We start from the raw sequence: 23,205 nt of genomic DNA on the forward strand, positions 1-23,205 counted from the left end.
AACTGTCAAACAGAGTACGTGCAGGGCGGGGGGCACAGGGTATTTTGGATCCACAGGGGAGAAGCCAAAAGGGAAGTCAAGAGGAAGGCGCTGGGGTTCCGGGGGAAAGCACTCCGTTCGAATCTCCGCTCAGCCTCCTTCCGACTCTGCAGCCTTGGGCAAGTCCCTTCACGGCGCCCTCTTACTTGGGAATCATAACTTCTCTCTGCCCTGTGCAGGTGCTGGGAGGAGTAAATGAAGGGAAATGTTTTCTCTATGCCGGGCAAGTCTTCCGTGTAAGGAGTATGTGAACTGTGCCTGAGAAAGACCCAGCACGTGCTTGTTGTCCATAAATACCGCTTGGCGCCCCCTTGTGACCAGAGGTGTACGTTTTGTTCTGAATTGACCTCTTCCTCATGCCTCATCACGGTGCCTGTGCTATTTTTCTGATGTTTGTAGGTCTGTCTCTCCCTAAACCCACCTAGACTGTGAGCACATTGTCTCTACATCCCCTCCCCGGACCATAGCAGGGTGGAAGAAGGTGTGAAAAACAGAAGAACACCGTGGAACCAGCGCTCGTCCAGACGTTTACCCCAGTTGGTCTTGGCCTCCAGACCGGGCCCCTCCGCATGGCCACGGTTTGCAGGTGGCAGGGAGGCACGGGCCCTGGAGACCAGATCTGAGTTGGTGTCCCATCACCAGCACTTCCCGGCCGCATGTCTTTGGGTGTGCCATCTACCTTGGCCCCTCTGTGGGATGAGGACCGTGTTAGCACTCAGGCTCGCAGTGGGGAGGAAATGAAATTGTGCATTCACTGTTTTTGGCAAAGTGCCTGGCCCACGGAAGAAAAGATACTCAGAGAATATTGCTTAAAGAACAAGCCACCCACAGCTGTCAGACCAGTCCCAAGCAGGCCTTGCACAAAGGAGGGAATGGTTTAGCCTGAGCACCTGCCACTCACCGGCTGCTCTAACCAAGTGCCCTGGCTTCGCTGGGGGGTGGAAATTCTTACTAGGGGCTTACTTGTCAGCTGAGAAGTGCAGCTCTCCAGGGGCCCAGGAGCACGTGGGGACTTGACGTGCTTCAGACAGCGAGCACACCCTGTCTCCATCAGATTGAGGGGGGGCTGATCTTCCCTGCCAGTGGGGCTTGTCTGACAGACGACAGGACGGGAACATGGCCGGCCACTCTGTGCTTCTTCGGAACAAAGCCTCACTGAGGACTGAGACACGTGGCTCGCAGCACATTCCCAGCTGCATAATTCAACATGACCTAATGGAGGATTTTGACTTAGAAAAAAAGCGAAGGATTTCCCAAAGCATCTCAGAGTCAACAGAGGTTCACCGGGCTTACTGTCCTCACCCCCAGGGTGGGATCCAATGGGAACCCTACAAGAAGAAAGCAGAACTATATCAGGGGAAAAAACCTAAAAGGGCTGCCTGTTCTTGTCTACACGCCGGCCAGTAAGCTAGATACTTTCACATGTGTTGCTCCTAAAAAGTCAATTACACCGGGGGCGCCTGGGTGGTGCAGTCATTAAGCGTTTGCCTTTGGCTCAGGACGTGATCCCGGCGTTCTGGGATCGAGCCCCACATCGGGCTTCTCCACTAGGAGCCTGCTTCTTCCTCTCCCACTCCCCCTGCTTGTGTTCCCTCTCCTTGCTGGCTGTCTCTATCTCTGTCAAATAAATAAATAAAATCTTAAAAAAAAAGATTTATTGGGGTGCCTGGGTGGCTCAGTTGGTTAAGCATCTGCCTTTGGCTTGGGTCATGATCCCAGGGTCCTGGGATTGAGCCCCACATTGGGCTCCTTGCTCATCAGGGAGCCTGCTTCTCCCTCTCCCTCTGCCACTCCTCCTTGCCCTGCTCGTGCTCTCTCTGTCAAATAATAAATAAAAAATATTTTTAAAAAATTAAAAAGATTTATTTATTTATTTTAGAGGGGAGGAGCAGAGGGAGAGAATCCTGAAGCAGTCTCCCTACTGAGCATTGAGCCTGACACAGGGCTCAATCCCAGGACCCCAAGATCATGACCTGAGCTGAAATCAAGAGTCGGTTGCTCAACCTAACTGAGCCACCCAGGCGCCCCACCAAATTGTTTAATTTTGTTACAGTTTATCTGTTTTTCTTTTGTTACCTGTGCTTTTGGTGTCATATCCAAGAAATCATTGCCAAATCCAGTGTCATGTAGCTTTTCCTCCTATGTTTTCTTTCTTTCTTTTTTTTTTTTAGATTTTATTTATTTCTTTGACAGAGATAGAGACAGCCAGCAAGAGAGGGAACACAAGCAGGGGGAGTGGGAGAGGAAGAAGCAGGCTCATAGCAGAGGAGCCTGATGTGGGGCTTGATCCTATAACGCCGGGATCACGCCCTGAGCCGAAAGCAGACGCCCAACCGCTGTGCCACCCAGGCGCCCCTCCTCCTATGTTTTCTTCTATGAGCATTATTGTTTTACCTCTTACATTTAGGTGTTTCATCCATTTTGAGTTAATCTTTTATATGGTATAAGGTAAGGATCTAATGTCATATCTACAACTTTTTGAAATAGAAAAAAAAATTAGAGACCAACAGTAGGGTTTTGAGGGGTGGGGCAGTGAATGATTTATCTTTCCAGAAAGTTCAGTCTCTCACCCAGTCTTGTTCTTCCCTTCATCTAGCTTCTACCCAGTAGTCACAATGTTCTTTTAAGAAACACACATAAATCAAACCACATCACTCCCTTGCTTAAAATCTCCAGTGGCTTCCTGCTGCACTCAGAATAAAATCCAACCTTCTTTCTGTGCATGAGTTGACCCCTGCTGACTTCTCCCTGCTGCACATTCTGTTGCTTCTTCTCAGACTTACTGCCATTTAGTCACACTTAATGTCTGACCATTCCTGCAGCTCATTAATCTCTTTCCTGTCACAGGGTCTTTGCACATGCTGTTCTTTCTGCCTGAAACAACCTACCTTCTTATCTTCACATGGCTGACTCCTTCTCATTCTTTCCTACCTGGTAGAAATGTCACCTTGTCTTAGCTCAAACTACCATAACAAAATACCATACACTGAGTGGCTTAAACAACAGAAATTTATTTACTCACAGTTCTGGAGGCTAATAATAGAAGATAAGGTGCCAGTATGGCCGGTTTCTGATGAGAGCTCTCTTTCTGGCTTCTAGATGGCCACTTTCTTGCTCTGTCCTCACTTGGCCAGAAGAGAGGGAGGGAGGGAGAGGGAGAGAGGAGCAAGCTCCTAGATATCTCTTCTTATAACTCTGTTCATAGCACACATCCTCAGAGAAGCCATTGCCAACCTTCCGATAATAAGCCAGATTCCTTCCATAAACCTCCCTCACACTCCTGCTGGGTAGTGTCCATCACTATACCCTGTCCTTATCCTTCACGGTAGAGCAGGAATAGTGGTAACTGTATATTAAGTAGTGTACCAGTTTGTTCAATGTCTGGTCCCTTCCTAAGACCATACATTTTTTTAAACATTTTACTTATTTATTTGATAGAGAGACAGCCAATGAGAAAGGGAACACAGGCAGGGGGAGTGGGAGAGGAAGAAGCAGGCTCCCAGCGGAGGAGCCTGATGTGGGGCTCGATCCCAGAATGCCGGGATCACGCCCTGAGCCGAAGGCAGACGCTTAACAACTGAGCCACCCAGGCCCCCCTAAGACCATAAATTTTAAGAAACTAGACTGTCATCTTCACTCCTATATTCCTTACTCAGTGCCTGGTACATACCAGATACTTGATTAATACCTGCTGGAAGAGTGAACAAATCTCAGCCTATAGTAAATTCACATTCCTTGACTTTTTCACTAACTATGGGATGGAGTGGGGACAGGAAGGAAGGTAACATGCACTGAGGGGCAGTATAGCAAAGTCATTACCACATGTTGGCACTAGATAGCCTGAATTAAATACAATTTCTGCTACTTACTGGTCATGTGACCTTGGGCAAATTACTTCATGTCTTGCGCCTGAGTTTATGTTCCTTAAGAGATGTCAACACATGTTTGGATGATGAAAAGCAATTTGAAGAGGAGTAACAGGCTGAGCAGGGGTGAGGTGTGGGACTGAAAACAGGGGCAGAAGATGGATTATCTATAGAGGGAGCATTGGGGCCCCTGGGGCCTCCCCCTTGTATGCTGCACAATCAGGAGACTAACCCTCCACTGTGCAAGAGGTTAGGGGTTTTTCCCTTGAGAAGTTAACCTGGAAAAACTCTGAACTTGGGGCCAGCAGACACAGAAAGGGTCAGAGTGAGATACCAAATGAAAAGTTGGAGGGGGTCCACAGACACCTCCTCCAGCTCTGCTACCATAATCCTGACAGCCAGAAGTATGCTCCCCAAGCAGGAGGTTGGAGGATTCTTTTTTCAAGGCCCCAGAGAAAACACATGCTGACACTGATATTTAGATGTTCCCCAATAAAAGCTTAGTTTTTGCCCAGTTTCCCTACTGTGAGGCCCGCAAGTTGACAGGACCCCCACACTGATGTGTGCACACATGCACACACACTCTCTCTTTCTCTCTCTCTCTCTCTCACACACACACACACACACACACACACACACACGGCTACCAATTAGTTATTTAGTGCTTTACTCAAAGATCAACATTTACGGGCACCTGGGTGGCTCAGTCGGTTAAACGTCTGCCTTCAGCTCAGGTCATGATCCCAGCGTCCTGGGATTGAGCCCTGCATCAGGCTCCCTGCTTAGTGGGGAGTCTGCTTCTCCCTCTGACCCTTCTCCCTCTTGTGCTCTCTCTCTGTCTCTCACTCTCTCTCTCTCAAATAAATAAAATCTTAAAAAAAAATCAACGTTTAGTCACATATCACTACATATTTGAAGGAAGTCACTAGGATACAAGAGGGAGGGCAAGTAAACAAATAAACAAACAGAAATGTTTGAAGCAAATAGACAATGCAGTAAGCAGAAGAAAATACAAAGCAAAAATTATTGGTATCCTCAGAGAAATAAGAGAAGATATTGTATCCATGAAATAAGATGCTATAAATTCTATATAAAAACGAAATAATAAAAGAAAAAGAAATGACACTGGGAAAATAAAACATGAGAGCCAAAATAAAATAAAAAAGTCAATAGAAAGGTTGAGAGGTAATGAAAAGGAAATTTCCCAGAGGATGTACCAAAAAGACAAAGAGATGGAAAATGGAAAAGATAAGAAAATTAAAGGATCAATCAAGAGGCCCAATATCTGACTGACAATTTTCTAGTGATTCCAGAGAAAGCAGAGGGAGTTAATTGTCAAAGAAATGAAGTGAGAATATTTCACACTGAAGGACATGAATCTTCAGAATGAGAGGGCCCAATACAAATGAAGAAGAACCACCCTAAGGCATATCATCACAAAATGTCAGAATACCAGGGATAAAGAGAAGATCCTAAAAGTTTTGGAGGTGGGGAGAACAGATTATATACACATCATCAGGAATCAGAATGGTTTCAGATACCTCAGTGACAGCACTGGAAGCTAAAAGATAAGGGAGCCATGCCTTCAAAATTCTGGTGGAAGATTATTTCCAACCTAAAATTCCATATATAGTCAAGGAAATTAGAAGTCAGCATAGAATATAGACATTCTCAGACATGCAAAGATATAAAAATTTTACTTCCTGTGTGCCCTTTCTTAGGAAGTGATTAGAGGATGTGTTTCACCAAAATGAGGACAGACCAAGATAGAAAAGACTCGCAAACCAGGAAGCAGTTTCTTCAGCATAGTAGGACAGGTATGCAGCTGGTCTAGAAAGCAACCAGTCCCAAATTGAAAGGGAGGAGGAAGGCTTCAAAAGGTGGATCACTAGGAAAACAAAAGGAGCTGATAGCTTATGTAACTATGTGGAAAAAGCATTTTACAGATCTGCTGGAATGTTTGAGGAAATTTAACAGTATGTACGTAGAACTAAGCAAATGAGGAAAAGAGAGGCAATTATTAACTCCAGGAAAAACAAAAATACGTAACAAAATAAATGTGATTATAGTATACCATTTGGTTTAGCAGTGGACAATATAAAGTCATAAGAATGTAAACCCTAAAAGAATGTAACCCCCAAATTTTAATTTAAGAATTTAGAAGTTGTGATAAAACTATATGAAAGGATGGAGAAAGGAAAGGAAGATGGGTAGTGTAAGAGTTAATATTCATGGGGCGCCTGGGTGGCTCAGTCGTTAAGCATCTGCCTTTGGCTCAGGGCGTGATCCCAGGGTCCTGGGATCGAGGCCCACATCAGGCTCCCTGCTCTGCTGGGAGCCTGCTTCTTCCTCTCCCACTCCCCCTGTTTATGTTCCTTCTCTCACTGGCTGTGTCTCTCTCTGTCAAATAAATAAATAAAATCTTCAAAAAAAAAAAGAGCTAGTATTCATCTACCGTATTAAGGGTGTGGAAACCATTACTAGTGTTCACTAATATCTGGTTCTTCTTGCTTCTGGGCACATAGAAGACTGTACTTCTCAACCCTTTCTAGTTGGGTGGGGCCACATGACCAGTCCAGTCACTCAGCTTCAGGTGTAAATGCTGTGTTGCTGCTAGAGTGAAGCTTAGATGATCCTGTGGCTGTCTCTTCTCCCTCCGTGGTGACCAAGGAGGCCTTGGGTTAAGATGGCAGAACCACAAGATTGAAACAGTCTGGCATTGCCTCATGGGATATAGTCCTAGAGACACTGCGTGGGCTTTGCGAGGATGAGAAATAAACCTTTATTGTGTGAAGCCACTGAGATTTTGGGATTATTTGTTACTGCCGTGTAGCCTGGCTTAACTGATAGAAACTTCAACATGTACTGTGTAAAACTGATAAATTAGGAAATGGCCATTGAAGCACATTGTTTAGAATTATGGAGATAATTGCCAGAAGAATAAAAATATTAAAAGTGGTTGCCTCTGGAGAGCAGGAAAGGGGAGTGAGGACCTGTTTTCATTATAGTACTATATGACTTTTTTACACAATGTAATTGTATTACGTTGGCATAAATACAATTTTATAAAAATCTGTGTGTGTGTGTGTGTGCATGCGCGTGCGTGCACACGTGTATATATGTGTTGAAAGGATTCCCACCAAACCATTACAGTGGCTGTCCATAGCAAGGAGGGCATGCTAGACTGGACATCTGAGGAACTACAGATGTGGCTGGACATGGAAGGTGCTGTGGGAAAGGAGGTCACTCCGATGGAATGCCAGTCTGAGGAGTTTGATTTTCATCCAGATGGCAATGGGGAGCCATGGAAGAATTGTAAGCAGTAGAGTATCCTGAGCAAATCTTCTGTAGTGAGCACCCTGACTTGCTTGGATGATGAATTGTGGGGGGGGGGCTGCGTGGTCTCCATGAGAGCTGATGAGGCCTGGACTAAGACCTGCATACAACAAGTGTCTATCAAGGGCCTGCTGTTTGCCAGGCGCTATCGGTATGCCCAGCCGTATAGCAGGGAACAAGATGGACAGAGTCCCCTGCCTTCGGGGAGCATACATGAGTGAGAGAGGCAAACAGAGAGAAAAAAAAATATAAGTCAGGTGGTGGCTCATGCTATAAAGAAAAATGAAGCAACTAAGGAGACAGAGAGATGGTGGGGAGAGGCGTACTTTATAGATAGGGTGGCCAGGCGTGGCCTCCCTGCGGAGGTGACATTTGAATAGAGTCCTGAATTAAGGGAAGGAATAAGCCATGCAAAATGTGGGGTTCCAGGCAGAAGGACAGTCTGAAGGGACCTGAGGTGGGAAAGGGCTTGGTATGTCCAAGGCACAGAGCAAAGAGGCCAGTGGCCGGGGGGCGCGGTGGCAGGGCACATCCATCAAGGGGAAAGTTCTGGGACCAATTCATGGAATACGGAGAGAACCTCAGGGAGCCACGGGTGGGTTGAGAGCAGGAGAGTGGCATGATTTGTCTGAGGAGGCTAGTAGGGCCAGGTTTGGCAGCCGTTTAGCTGGGGAGGAGGTGGGCGGGCTTGTTAGGACCGGAGCCTCTGGGGCTCTGCCCAGCGGTCAGTGCGATGCCTCTCAGCCCACCTGGACCAGCAACAGCAGCTTCATCACCCGCTTCCCAGCACCCCAGCCCCCTCTGGGAATTGAAGGATCCTCACAAATCAAAATAGCAGGCAAAGAACAGCCTCTAATTGTTCTGCGTAAAAGAAGCGAAATTAGACGAGTCAGCTGTGGGGTTGAGACCGCCTCCCACACAGCTGTGATCCCGCACCCCCTGAAGACAGACTTCCCGAGACTTGAAATTCTGCTGTCTCCAAGCAAAACTTTTTGCTTCTCCGGCCCCAGGACAAATGACAGCTATTTGGGGAGGGAGTGAGACAGATGCTGGCCCTGGAGGACAATGAGTGAGTCAGACCAAAAAAAAAAAAAAAAATCAGTCCCTCCATGAAGGAATAGCCTTAGCTGGTAGGAGTTCATTCCATCATTCAGAACACATTGAGGGCACTCAGTGTGCATTCCTCAGCTCTCGCGGGCGCCACCACACATCCCAGATGTCCAGGGCTGGGCATGGTAGCAGGGGGTTTCTAGAGGGGTAGAGGCATGCAGTGTGGTTCCACCCTGGGGGTAGAGTGGAGAGAGAGCACTGTTCTAGGACTCAGGAGGTCTAAGTTCTTGCCTTGGCTCTGCTGCTGTCACCATGTGACCTTGAGTGAGTCATGCCACCTCCCTGGGCTTCAGTTTCCCTGTCTTTTCTCAGTATGGGCTTTAGGCCACATCGTGTTTCTCAAACTTCAGAGCCCGTAAGAATCACTTGGGGGTGGTGCTTGTTAAAGATGAAGATTTCCGAGGTGCCTGAATGGCTCAGTTGGTAGAGCATGGGACCCTTGATCTCGGGGTCATGAGTTCAAGCCCCATGTTGGGCCTCGAGCTTACATATAAAAAAATTTAAAAATTAAAAAAAGGTGATGAGTCCCAGGCCTGGTTGCCAAATATTAAGATTTCATAGGTATGGGGTGGGGTCTAAGAATCTGCTGTTCCAGGAATTCTGAAGGGAGTCTTGGACTATATTTCCATAAAATCACTTTTCCTCGATCTCTCAGGGCTCCCTCTGCTCTGAAATTGAGGAGTCGCTCATGCACCCCTTCTCTGGGTTTCTCAGATCATTCTTGGGGCATGAAAGAAATCCTTATCCCTGCCTCGGTATACCTGTGTGTTTCTGTGTTGATCACACTGCACTGGGACGGTGTTTCTCCGTGTAAGCAGCCTCCTCCAGGCTGTCCGCTGCCCAGCGCAGGCCCTGGTAGAGAGAGGGCCATGACGGAAATGGTGGCTGAACAAGGGGCCAGTGTGTTGCAGGTAGTCACACAGCAGTGTCGAGCATGGAGGGATGTTTCGGGTGCAGGGGGGCTCAGTTGCACACCTCTGGCTTGGATACCTGGGCTCATGCCCTGGGTTGGATGTATGGGTGAGTCCAACTGCATGGGGATAAGAAAGTCTGGATGGGACCACAGGAAGGACTGGGAGCTCTGGTCTACTGCAGAGGGCACCCCAGAAGGTCTAAGGCCCCAGCCAGTCTGCTAGGCAGAGTTGCTTCCTCAGAGCTGGCCAGTCATATTTCCAGAAGGTCAGTGGCAGAAGCCAGAGGGTCAGGTCACTCTGGTCTGGTCCCCAGCTTCACCCTTCATAGATGAAGAACAGTAACTATCATATATGGAGCACTTGCCAGGCTTTGGGCTCAGGGCTAAGTGCTGTATCATCCCATTACATTTCACAACAACCCTATGAGGTTAGTTAAAGCATCACCCCCCTTTTTTTTACAGTTACAGACACTGAGGCTTAGAGAGTTCACGTTACTAGCCCAGAGTCCCTCAGTTAATGAATAGTAGAAGCAGGGTTAGAACCTAGACCTGTTTCCCTCTGGAGCCCAGTTTTATTTTTAACCATGTTGCTTAGTACCCCTCAGAAGATGAAAGGCTTTTCCTAAAACACCTGCCAAAGTCAGCCACAGCCAGAGAAGTCATTTTGCATCTGTTCTAGTGAAAAGGGATGATGCTGAATCAGGTGGCTCAGGGTTCTAGTCCCACCTCTGCCCCTGACCTTTTGCGTGACCTTGGGCAAATCATTTTCCCCTCTCTGAGTCTCATGTGAAACGGAACTCTGTGAAATGGGAACAATTACACACACACTTGTTTTGAAGGTACACTAAGATGAAGACAGCCACCAACATCTACATCTTCAACCTGGCCCTGGCAGATGCACTGGCCACCAGCACGCTGCCCTTCCAGAGTGCCAAGTACCTGATGGAGACGTGGCCCTTCGGGGAGCTGCTGTGCAAGGCTGTGCTCTCCATCGACTACTACAACATGTTCACCAGCATCTTCACCCTCACCATGATGAGTGTCGACCGCTATATTGCCGTCTGCCACCCCGTCAAGGCCCTGGACTTCCGCACGCCCGCCAAGGCCAAGCTGATCAACATCTGCATCTGGGTCCTGGCCTCGGGTGTGGGTGTCCCCATCATGGTCATGGCTGTGACCCGCCCCCGGGGTGAGTGAGTGCGGGAGTTGTGGTACAGACCACTGACCACGGGCGGCAGCATGCGGGCCCCTGGGGGTTTGCAGGCCACTTGCTAGCATGGGTGTAGGTGGCTCCACACCAGTAGAGGTATGGATTACTGATCAGTGAAAAGTGCGGATGGCTGGCCAGTGAGAATGTGGGGAGTCAGCCGATGGAATGTGGATGGTTGACTGTTGTGAGGATGAATGACTCATCAGTGGTCAGATGGGTTGCTGGTCCAAGGAAATGTATGAATGGGATTGTGGAGGGTTGGGCTGTGGGCGTGTAGCAGCTGGCCATGAGTGTGTGGATGACTGACTTCAAGGGAGATAGATGGATGGCCAATGGGGCAAGGGTGTCACTGACCAGTGAGCTGTGGACGCCATAAGATATGCAATCTCATCCCAAATGCCCTTCCCCCCAGTGCGAAAACCACTGCTCCAGATGACCAAGGCAAGCCCTAGAGAAGAGCCTGCAGAGAATGACAGGTGCATTTCCTCAGAGTGAGAATGGTAATTAATATAGTAGCTACCTGTATCAGTCAGGGTAGCAGGTATAACAAGCAATCTCTGGGGTTCCAGTGCTGAACAGTATAGAGGTTTATTTCTCACTCATGTCCCAGTCTAACGTGAGTCAGAGGAGGAGGAGCTCGATTCCTCAATTCTTCAGGGACCCGGGCGCCAAATGGTGGTTTTGGAATCTTCCACTGCTGACATTTGGCCAGCAGAAGGACACGGAGAAGGAGTGATGAGAGAGCAATACCAACTTTGAAATGTTATGGCCTGTGCCTTCCTAGTGATACCTGGTTACATGGCCCCACCTTGACATAAGGAAGTGAGACAGGTAGTTTAGCAGGGTGCCAACGACACTAGTCACTGCCCTATCTGAGCCACACTGTATCATGGGGTGTTGAGAAGTTTAAAGGAGGCTATATGTGTAAAATACTTAGCACATGGCAGGGACTCCTACCTCTATTTGACAGTAAGAATATCCAGAATCAGAGAGGTCAGGTGGTTTACTTAGGGTCACATGGCAGGCATTTGGTGGAATTTGGCCTACAACCGGAGGCTCTGCCCTCGTGTCTGTTACTCCTGTCAGCCCCTGGGGTGGAGGTTTGCAGAGGGTCAGTGCTGTGGATGGAAGGGGAATAGCTTGGTGGGAGGCCTTTTGACCACCCTTAACCCCCACAGGGCCCCTGGTGCGCCTGGTGCCCTCATTCAGCTGCTGTGCAATTGGTCTTGACTCAGCAGCTGGGCCCCATTCCTCACTGTCAGCCTTCAGTTTATGGGCCATTAACTGCAGCCCTGCTGGGGGCCAGACCAGATGGGTCTCCTCACTCCACACTCCATCCCCCTACATACACTCCCCCACTCAGCACTTGTTGGTTCTGTATGTAACTTGCTGTGTGACTGTGAACAAATGCTGTTCCTCTCTGAGCCTTGTTCAGCCATCTGCACAATGAAGTCCTTGGACTCAGTCATCCCCGGGGGTCCTGCCATCCTGCTGTCTGGTGGACCCACTCTGTACCCTTTCTACAACTCTCAGGCTCCAAGTCCTCTGCCTGGTTCCTCAAAACCCAAAGTTCCAAGAGATCTTGGGAGTTCTGCAGGTCAGTTTCAGGCCTGTGTCTGAGTCCTAAAACATTCCAAAAGTGCTCACCCAGCCCACACCAACACTCCAGGAGCAGGGAGCTCGTTCCATCCTGGGTGCGCCTCTGGACAAATCTGGCAAAGAAAGTTCTTCTTGCCATTTAGCTGGAATCTATCTCCCCGACCCTAGCCCTGACTTCTGGACTCCTAAATGTATCTGCCTTCCTGCCCCTGTGAGCGCACCAAGAGGCTGAACCCCCCTGTGTTAAAAGTTTCACATGTCTTAGCCCGTTGGATCCTCACAACCCTGTGAGGTTTAGGTACTGTTAGTTGTCCCACTTTATGGAAGTTCTCCTGGAGACTGAGTAATTTGCCCAGGGTCACACCACACAGTAGGACCCGAGTTCTGCTCTTAAACTCATCTTACTCTTGAGATCAGTCTGAGCAGTGTTGTCATCATTGGAGCTAGTCTGGAAATGGGTAGGGTGTTTTGAGTTCTCACAATGACTGACATTTGGTGGGTTTGCGCTAAATTATATCATTACTGCCATCCATGGATGTAGAGGCTTCTAAAGGGACTGGAAGAAAATATAGAAAGGATTAGGGCCAATTCCACTGGGGTCTTTGAGAATGAGTAGGAGTTCACCAAGTACAGAAGTGTGGGAGGACATTCCGGGCAGAAGAATCGCCTTGAACAGAGGCCAGGAGGGGATGTGGGAGCTGACCAAGCCAAGAAGGGTGGCGAGCTGGTAGGGCCACTTAAGTCCACACACCCCTCACCTGCTGTCTTTCCTTGTTTCCCCGGCAGACGGGGCAGTGGTGTGCATGCTCCAGTTCCCCAGCCCCAGCTGGTACTGGGATACGGTGACCAAGATCTGCGTGTTCCTCTTCGCCTTCGTCGTGCCCATCCTCATCATCACCGTGTGCTACGGCCTGATGCTGCTGCGCCTGCGCAGCGTGCGCCTGCTGTCGGGCTCCAAGGAGAAGGACCGCAGCCTGCGGCGCATCACGCGCATGGTGCTGGTGGTGGTGGGCGCCTTCGTGGTGTGCTGGGCGCCCATCCACATCTTCGTCATCGTCTGGACGCTGGTGGACATCGACCGCCGCGACCCGCTCGTGGTGGCCGCGCTGCATCTGTGCATCGCGCTCGGCTACGCCAACAGCAGCCTCAACCCCGTGCTCTACGCCTTCCTCGACGAGAACTTCAAGCGCTGCTTCCGCCAGCTCTGCCGCACGCCCTGCGGCCGCCCGGAGCCAGGCAGCTTCAGCCGCGCCCGCGAGACCACGGCCCGCGAACGGGTCACCGCCTGCACCCCGTCCGACGGTCCCGCCGGGGGGGCCGCCGCCTAAACCGCGCCGGCCTGGCCCGCCGCGCGCCCCTGCTGTCACCCCGGGTCCGCAGGGGGCGGGGCCGCGACGCGGAGTGGGACCAAACGGGGCCCCGGGTTTGGAGAAGGGGGTCGGGCGGGAGCCGAGAGGCGGCGCCGGTGCTGTGGGGTGGGCCTCTGGGCTGGGGCGGGGCCTCTGGGCTGAGGGCGTGGTCGACGGCTTTGGGTAGGGCGCCCGGAGCTAGCGACTCTGGGGGAGTGGGGCCTGAGGCTCTGAGACCGGGCTGCTAACCGGGACCTCTGTGGCGGGCCAGCTTCAACCTTGGGACAGCCTCGGGTTCTAGCCAGAGCCGGCCTTGCTGACCTGGGACCTGAAAAAGCCAAGGACCCAGGACCCAGGGGGCCTTGGTGGAGACCGAGGCTTGGGAACAGGGCTGGAAGACTGGGTCTCTGTGTGGTGGGGAGGGGTCTGTTCTGGGGGTGAAAGGGAAGGACATGTCCTTGAGGCGGCGACAGCTCAAGGTTGGGCCTCGAGATAGGATAGTACCTGGGTGCAAGGGATGGGGGCCTCAACCTTGGGGTGGAGTCCCAGCCCCGAGTTGTAGCAAGAGGCAAGGTTGCTGAGGTCCAGGTCCAACTGGACTGTCGTTAAAAATAAAGAGAAAATAAAACGGAGAGGGAGAGAGAATATACCTTTTCTGTCCTCGACAGTCATTTTCTTGGAATGGCCTCAGCATTGACATAGTGTCCCCAGTGCTTTGTGCCAGTGGGGCTTGGGACATGACAGTGCAGCAGGGCCGGCGGCTTCAGGCTAGGATAGCAGGCCAGGGCCTGGGTTGGGGTAGGGTCCCCAGCCCCCGGTTCTATGGGGCTCAGAAAGAGGAGGGAGGTCCTGCAGCTCCAAAACCGGAGCTGCCAATCGGCCTCTGTGCCAAGGGTGGTGGGTGGGTGGAGGCAGAGGGGAGGCTGGGGAACTTCTGCTTTGACATTAGGTCCTCAAGCCGGAGGGCAGACACTTTTGGGGTTCCCCAGAGGCCCGACCTCTCTGCCCAGACACTGGAGGACAGAGGACCATGCTAGATAGAGCCCCATGGATGGCAAGTGGCAACTGGGACTGGGTGGGGGAATCTGAAGGACCAGTGTGGACTTTTCCTCCTGCCCATCTTGGGTCTCTGATAAGAACCTCCAGGAAATCCTCTTCCTTCTCCCAACACCTGGCTGCGCCTAATGTGTCCAGTGTTTCCAAGCTGGAACTGCCCACACAGGGGCCTGTCTCTGAAGGAACTGGGAGGAAGAAGACTTTCCTAACTGCAATGCTAGCGTCCATGTACGCCCCTCAGGCCCCCTGCCTGCCCCCACTGCCCCCTTCGAGCCCCTGAGGGCAGGTCTACCCAGAGCAAGGCAAAGAAATTTTTCTTTTCATGTGTTTGGTGTTCTATTCAGGCCTTCCCAGATCTTTGCTTTCCTATCAGGGTCTGTCCTTGTTCCCTGTGCCTCCCCCGTGCTTCACCTCCTCTCCCCGCCCCCTCCCACTGAAAGACACTGCCTCAGTCACACACCCCTGACTCCCTATTGAAGCAGTGAGCTGACATCCTTGTAGAAACAAATTAATTTTCTTCCCTTTTTGGGACAGATGGAGAGAAACGGCTTTGTCTCAAACCAAAAAAAAAAAAAAAAAAAAAAGGAAAGAAGATACCTCTTCTCCCTTTGACAGTCATTTCCTTGGAACAAAAGCCTTTCCCTTGTCTGAGAGACTGTCACTCCAGCAGGGGCTGAACTAGCATTCAGGAGGTTGGGGGCTTAGGCACCAGGATGGGCATTGGGCACTTTAGGGGTAGGGATGCCGTTAGTAGACAAAGCACAGCCCCCTTCTTGGGGTGCGGACCCCAGAAGCTCCAGACCTGGGAATTTTCTTCTTCCAGGAAAGGGCTTCAGTAGCACTTTGGAAGATGGAGGGCAGTGCCCAGTGCACATAGAGACTTTCGTGTCTGAATGGGAGGGGGGTGTATCAGCAAGGTGGGGGGACCCTCCTGGACACTCCTCATCACATGGGACCCCTCCTGCTAATGCCTTGGAGAGATGTCAGAGGGGATAATTTAGGGACTGGGGAAGACTTCTGAAGAAGGTGACATTGGATCCAGGGCTGTTGATTCTCCTCGTAAGGAATGTGTCCTCTTCAGCTCTCTCTTGAGGCTGCCCTGGGTTGGCCCACTGCCATTTCCCATGGCTGTAAGAGATCTGGCTGCTTTTTACTACTACTCGTACATAAATGCGTCCTGGGATCAGCAGAGGCTGGGTCCAGACCACGTGCATTTAAGGTAAAGCAAACTTGTATCGAAATCAACTTGATGCCAGGCTATGCACCCTGGGGACTGGGACTCGGAAATAAGTCAGATATAGCCCCGCCCTTAGAAAGGTCAAGCCCAGGCTGGGAGACAAGGCATCAACAGAGCATTGCATCTCAGTTGCGATGCATGCAGTGACAGGAAGCCCCAAGGAGGATGTCACAGGGAAGTGTCTTTTCTAGCTTTTTACTAAAACACATTTGTAGCAATTCCAGAAAAGGTGGAAAAAAGAGGGCCTTAAAGGGTGTGTAGGAGCCGGCCACCAAGAAGAGGGAACAGTGTGTGCAAAAGCATGGAAATGTTGAGGTGCTTGGCAAACCTGAGAAAAGCTGTGTGCATCTCGAGTATGGGGCTTAACTGAGCACTTTCGAGTGCCAGGCTCTGTGCCAAGCGCTTCCCGCACATCATCCCGTCTGAGCCTCATGACAGCCCGGGGAAGTACTATTACCTTATTTTAGACAACAGGCTCAGAGGTCAAGCCGCTCACCCCTAAGTCACAGAGCCTGTTGGTGGCGGCAGAACTGAGGTCAGTAGGATTCCAGGGTCCGAGTTCTGGTGACTTCCGGGCATCATTAATATAGAAGAGCCTTAGTTGCTGGAACCCTCGAATGAGGATATCTGAAGACTTAAAACCAAAATCTGAAAGAAAAGGGCAATTTTCCATGAACTTTTGTTCCTCCTGAAGCTCTCCAAACCTTCACATTTCAAAATGTGCTGTGCGCGATGCATTTTAAAGCTCCAAATTGGCAGTGTAATTCTAGATCATCACAGGGCCCTCAAAACCATGAAGTAGGTCTGATTTCCCTGAGGTTTCCACTCCCCTCTCTTCAGGAGGTGGAGGCAAGTTTTTGCCTCTGGTTTCAGAACGTCCTACAATTTCCTATCTTTCCTTGTGGTGAGAGAAGTAGCAGTGAAAGCTGGAGTCAGATTTTGGCTTTCCCTCGCTGTGCCTCAGTTTCCTCATCTGTAGAACGGACTTCCTTCATGGGGTTGCTGTGAGGACTTAATGAGTTAATGTACGGATAGCGTCCAGATCCGAGGTAAGGTCTTAGCACGTGGCAAGTAGTCGTCCTTACTCGGGAGTGGTGCTGCCGCACAAGGTCGGAGCTGGAGACCTAGAGGGAAAAGCAGATGAGCTTTCGGGGGCAGCAATGCAGAGAGAGGAGACCGGGGACCCAGCCTGGGGATCCCCCCTGCTTTCTAGGCTCAGGAGCCATGGCGTGGAGAGTGAGAAGCTGCTGGAGGAGCAGGAGGAGGCTGGGAAGAATGTGCTGCCATAGAAACTGGAGGAGGAGGGCGTTCCCAGGGGGAGGGAGTGATGGATAATGTCAAGTGTCATATAAGAGAGGCTGGAGGTGGGGAGGGCAGGAGGGTGATGGGAATAAAGCAGAGCCTTCAAGTTCGGTTTCCTACATGGCTTGGGAAGGCCCAAATCTGGATTCGAATCTCAGCATGGAAGCTAACTGGCTGTGTGACCTAGGCAAGGCAGTTGCCCTCTCTGAGCTGCTGTTTTCTCTGAGATCTAAGACAAGGGAATGGGTCAGTCTCTGGTGTTTCATCTTTTGAACTAGAGTCTTGATTTTGCTGGGTTCTTGGCCACTTGCTAGCAGTGGGATCTTAGGCAGGTCACTTCACGTCCGAGAGTCCCATCTGCACGCTAGAGATACCGCAAGCGAGGTGCCTACCAAAGTCCCTGGTACCAAGTAGGCCCCCAATACAGAATTTTTCTGTGACAGTAGTCGGGAGCCAGAGGCAGCTGTCTAAGGAGGCTTGCTGAGCTTGGAATTTGAAACGCTCCCAAAGGTGGAGGAAGCCACCAGCGTCTGGACAGGACTTGGAGGAGCTACAGGCCAGGCTAGGCCCCCACTAAGCCTCTGCCCCAAGACCAGCTGTCTATTTTCAGTGGCAGATCCTTAGCCTGGCCTCTGGCTGCCTTCCCCACCTGGACCTCCTGCAGATCCAGGCTGGGAACCAGCTCAGAGGCTTCAGAGCCCCTAGGAAGTAACTCCCACCGCACCCCCTGCCCCCAGGTCACGGTCCCAGCACTCACACACAAAACACTACACACCACTTTCTCTTATCATTTATTTATTCATGATTATATATTCCTCTATCTCATTCCTGGGCACTGAACACATAGTGCTGGCAACTCCGGGGAGGGAGCCCAACGGGAGGGAGCTTACAGATGTTGGGAGACTTAGAAGACTGGGGTGTGGTTCTGGTGGCAGGCGGCTGGGGAGATCAAAACGGGGCCCGGAGGGGCTGGGGCGAGCCTTCGCTTATCCTGACGTGGTAGAGCGCTAGGCCAGGGGTCACCCATGTTCCAGCCCCATCCCACCTGGTGTGGGCCAGCGTGGTAATACTAGTATGTGATACACAGCACCCCTCTTTGTTCTAAGCACTTGACATGGGTAATTTACTTAATGTTCACAGCATGACTATGAGGCAGGCACTGTTATAATCACTACCCCTACTTTATAGATGAGGGGCCCGAGGCTCTGGGGAATGGCCTGCCCAAGGCCAGACGGCTTGTCCGTGGCTGTGCCAGCTAGGATCCCATCTTAGACCCATCAAGTCCACTTCCTCTGCTCTCCTTCCTTCTCCTCCTCCTGCCTCCCACGAGGAAACTGATGACACAGAGGGCATTGGGGAGACTCTTATGTCCAGCTCATAATCCCTTCCTGAGCCTTCCCGGGGCTGGGTTCTGTGCCTCGTCACCTTGGCGGCTGAGGTGCATGCCAGCCTCCCAAGAAATTGCCGTGACCTTGGCCGGTCCCTCTCCCCATCTATTCTCTCCCTGCCTTGGAAGGCTTGCTCGTTCTGTAATTTTTCAGCTTCCTGCTAGGACTTTGCTGTAGGACCTTGGGCGAGTCACTTTGCTCTTGGAGACCCTTTTCTCAGTTGTGGATGACAACACTTACAAGAAGTTGTGAAGATTTACGAAAAGGCTTGTCTGTTTTGGTCACACCAACGTCCCCAGCAAATGGCACTGCAGCTGACACAGAGTAGTTGTTCTACCGAGTGGACAGATGAAGTGCCTGGTGCATAGTAAATGCTCGAAACGTGGAGCTTTTAACGTGAGCGAACGTTTTAGGTTATACCTGCTCCGACCCGCATCTCTTAATGCTGTAGGTGGGTCAGGAGCAAAGGATTTTGTCTTTTTTTTTTTTTTTAAGATTTTATTTATTTATTTGACAGAGATAGAGACAGCCAGCAAGAGAGGGAACACAAGCAGGGGGGAGTGGGAGAGGAAGAAGCAGGCCCACAGCAGAAGAGCCTGATGTGGGGCTCGATCCCACAACGCCGGGATCACGCCCTGAGCCGAAGGCAGACGCTTAACCGCTGTGCCACCCAGGCGCCCCAGGATTTTGTCTTTTAACCATCTTCTTGAGTTTCAGAAGATGCAACAAAATGCATTGGAGAAGGAATTTTCAAGAGGACGTCTTCTCTCCAAGTACTTCATACATAGCTGTCCCCTTTTGTCCTCACCAGGTCTGCCCTCCCTGGCACCCAAGAGAGGGGTGCAGTCCAGGAGGAAAGAAAGATCCCTGGGTGGCAGTGGCCTGGGCCTTCTGCCAGAACATTTGAGTCATGGGGATGGAGTCCCTTGGGAGGTGACGATGCAGGTGACATCCACCTGATGGGGCTCATCTTCCAGAATCTCCTCTTGGAATAAGTCCCAAGCCAGGAGATGGAATATGGGTTTGATTCTGTTCTCCACTTCCTTGCTGTGTGACTTGGGGCAGGTCTCTGTCCCTCTCTGGGCCTCTGCACAATGAAGGGACAGAGGTAGGGGCTGATGAGTTCCAAGGGCTCTGCCATCCTGGGAGAGAACAGAGAACTTTCCCTCATGTTCCTTGATCCCAGAAACAGACATCTACTGGTAAGACCCACTGGGCATTTGCCCAGAGGCAGAGGAAAGGATGCCTGGGTGTCTGGTATTTGTAATTGGAGCTGTGTTACTTTGGGGCTGAGGGAGGCAAGCATGTCAAAACAAAGCTCGACTCAAACACCTGGCTCTTTGCCTATCCCAGGTCCTCTCTCGGTACCAAGGACCAACCTTCTGTTTTCCCAATAAAGAAAAGTACTATTCTCGGTGTCCACATCTCTGGCTGTTTCTTTGCTTACCTTCTGTGGTCTCCTCATGGTGGAGGCCCTAGTCTGGGGGTGATATAGAGCTGGCTGCTCGCACTGGGTGGGTAGTCTAGCCCCACCTTTGGGACTGTCTCAGAGGGAGACGCAACACTGTCCTGAAAATCCTCTCTGGGCCGCCCGGCTGGCTCAGTCCGTGGAGTGGAGCGTGCGAGTCTTGATCTCAGGGCTGTAAACCTGAGCCCCCTGTTGGGTGTAGAGATTACTTAAGAATAAGATCTTAAAAAACAAACAAACCCATCTGATGGGAGACATGCACAAGGCAGCCAGAGCCACTTCCTACAGCATGCCCCAAACCAAAGCTGGCTTCTAGAAGCCCCCTCTCCCCCACCCCTTCAGATTGGCTCCTCCTTCTCTGTGGCCACCCCCAATCTCAGTCCCTTGTCCTCCAGAGCCCTACCCACCCCATGCACCTCTTGGGGCTCCCACTAACTCCCCCTCCTTTTCCCCTCCACCCTACTCCCACCAGCATTCCATGCTCCTGTCCCACAGTGGCCCTTCTTTTGGCGACAGAAGGCCCAAACTGTCTCTGGGTGCACTCAGGGAAGCCCTGGGTGTGGAGTTGGATGCCCTAAGAGACCTCCAGCTGCTCTGTGTTCCCCTCCTCAGTGGTTGCTGGTTCTCATGGTTAGTAAGTAATTCTCTGGAAGGCAAGTTCCTGACCCAGGATCTGTGTCCCCACCAGGTGTGACCAGGTCTTTAAGAGGGCATCAGGGCCTGGAGCTGCCTTCCCCGTCTGACACAACCTCCCCTCAGAGACCCTCATCCTCTCCCTGCCGGGGCGGCCCACTCTGGGGCCTGCTGTGTCAAGGTACTGAGCACCAGAGCTGGTGGGCCCCCCGACCCGGACTGGGATCCCAACCCTCTCAGGGGCGGACTGTTTGGGCGAGGGCAGGGGCAGGAGGCCTGACTGCCCAGGGTGGGGAGGGGACTTGACTGCCTGGCCTCAACTTACTCCCAGGGAGGGGCTCAGGTGAAGACTTCCGGGAGGTCTGATGGCTCTGCCCGGAGCTTACTCCCCCTGAGGCTGGGAAGAACAGCTCTGAAGGGCGCGTGCGTGCGCGTGCATGTGCGCGTGCGTGCACGTGCGTGTGATTGAGAGATTGTACAGCCTGTGTGAGAGAATGTAAGCGTGCGCAGTGGAGACTTTTATTCCCCTTTGTGTCCGCCCTGAAGAAAAGCGTATCTGCACGACCTCTCTGGGCATCACTTTCTCGTTTGTAAAATAGCGTGATTATTACAGCTAACTTACCAGGACTCTTCTGAGCACCCAGTGAGACAACAGCTGTACATGGTAAGCAGGGACCAGTACTATTGATGGGGAAACACAGTCTGCCTTTAACCTTAAGTAGCTCCCGGTTGCTTGAAAAATCCAGATGACCTCTCGTGCCCCTTCCCCATGGGGGATTCTAGGAATCGAAGTTCAATCCTGCCTGCCTGCAACCTCAAATTCCCTCAGAGGGAGACGACAAGGATGCACTTCAGGAAGAGGACTGCTGAGGCCCCGCCCAAGGGCAGGCAGTTCTCAGAGAAGTGCAGCACGCAGGGCAGGCGGCGGTCACGTGCCAGCTCCATTCCCTTTGCCTCCAGGAAGCCTTCTCTGATTGCTCTGTACTGACCCTGTGCCCTGTTTAGACCTCCCACAGCTGCTTTCTGGGCACCTCATACAGGCTGCGGGGGCCCCCACAGCATTGCTGGACACATGCAAACCCTGCCACTTCCTAAAGGGGAGCGGAAAGGCTCCTGAAAAGGAACACAGGGTTTTTTTTTTCCCCAAACATGTTTATGGTTAGTACAGAACGCTCCTTATGAAAACTGAGAAACCTGATGAGTTTGGAAAGAACAGATAAAAACATCACCCATAGTTCCCCATTCTACTGACATGTGAGTGTTCCTCCTTTCCCAGGGGAAGCCCTGGGGGATCCACAGGTGACCCCAGAGCTCTCTGAAATGGCATATGCACTGAGTGCCACCGTGCACCTTGCTGCAGGGGTCACTGGATGTCCCGGGATTCCGGGACCAAAAAAGCTAAGAGGTGTTTCACTGAGTGGGGGGTCCACCTGCGAACAGACCCACAGACCGGGAGGCCGCACACACACACCTGACTGCACAAACCTCATACACACGCTCCTTCTCTCACACAGACTCACTCCTGGCACTTACGTACGTACTACTCACACACACGCATGCGTGCGTTCATACCACAGGCACGCACACACACGCTTCTTTGTACACACACCTCCCACCGGGCCACACACTCCTGTATACACCTCTGTTCCTACGCACAAAGACAGCCAATAAACTTGTCCTGGGAGAAATCCAGGCAAGGAGGCAGGACGGGCTCATTTCGCAGACGCTGCTGCCACCTACTGGCCAGGCCTGGAACCAGCACCTTTATTTAGTTCACCCCTTTTCCGGACTGCCTGCTGGCTGTGGTCTATCCACCTCCCCAGAACCCTCCACATCCCTGGAAACTGCGCACTGGAACCGGTTCCTGAAGGAGGCCCTTGAGTGAGGGAGACATTCTGTTGGGAGACACTAGGTGAATGTGGGCTGGGCGGGGAACTATCACTGACCGTGTCAGTGCCCATTACGTGTCAGGCTCTGGTGTCCTTTACCACTATCACCTATTTTCTCAATCCCATGTGCCTTATGCAGTGCCTGGCACGTGCAAAGTCATAACTATTTTGAGTGAATAATTCAAGACACGAATTTTTTTTTTCAGGGGAGGCTGTTTAATGTAAGGTATTTTTAACAAATAAGGAGATGGAGGCTCAGGGCAAATGACTCCCCCAAAGTCACACAACAGCTTCCTCTGTTGCTCGGAAGAGAAAGAAAAGGAAGATACAGCAAAGCTGAAAATCTTTACTAAGCTGGAGAGACCCAGCTCAGATCCCACCCCCTGGGGACCAGGAGAAGCACCCAGAGGTGGATGAGGTGGACCTGGAGGGATGGTTTCTCTTACTCAGGAAGGTTCCCCTACCCTGAGCTATTGCTTCGAATGCATTCATGCAATTAATTCATGGCGTGGCAGGCTCTGGGCTCAGACTGAGGATGAGCCGTGCACAAGCAGAGGAAAGTCTAGTCTCTGCCCTCATTCCAGTGTGGCAGCCCCAAAAGGGCCCCTTCCTCGCTCTCCCACCCTTGGGGCCCCTGGGACCCCTTTGAACTTCTCTTTGCTGGCTGTGCTGAGTGGATGGGGGGACCCAGAGTGACAGCAGGAAGATGTGGGTCCGGGTGGGAAGGGATGGTTCACCCTAACTGTCTGGTACTGAGATGGAGCAAAGAGAGCCTCAAACCTGCAGTCAGGCAGACCGGCATCTGACTCA

General features: G+C 51.4%; 1 protein-coding gene across 1 annotated transcript in view; it reads left to right on the top strand.

Moving 5' to 3' along the window:
• OPRD1 (opioid receptor delta 1) overlaps positions 1 to 19,844 on the top strand; it is a 37,885-nt gene extending 18,041 nt beyond the window's left edge. The window contains exons 2-3 of the mRNA XM_034647906.1: positions 10,104 to 10,453; positions 12,860 to 19,844. Of these exons, the coding sequence (XP_034503797.1) occupies positions 10,104 to 10,453; positions 12,860 to 13,401 (892 nt within the window). The 3' untranslated portion in view covers positions 13,402 to 19,844. The remainder of the gene's footprint in view (positions 1 to 10,103; positions 10,454 to 12,859) is intronic.
• The last annotated feature ends 3,361 nt before the right edge of the window (positions 19,845 to 23,205 follow it).

This window comes from Ailuropoda melanoleuca, chromosome 2 (assembly GCF_002007445.2).
Source record: "Ailuropoda melanoleuca isolate Jingjing chromosome 2, ASM200744v2, whole genome shotgun sequence".
NCBI classification, from domain to species: domain Eukaryota; kingdom Metazoa; phylum Chordata; class Mammalia; order Carnivora; family Ursidae; genus Ailuropoda; species Ailuropoda melanoleuca.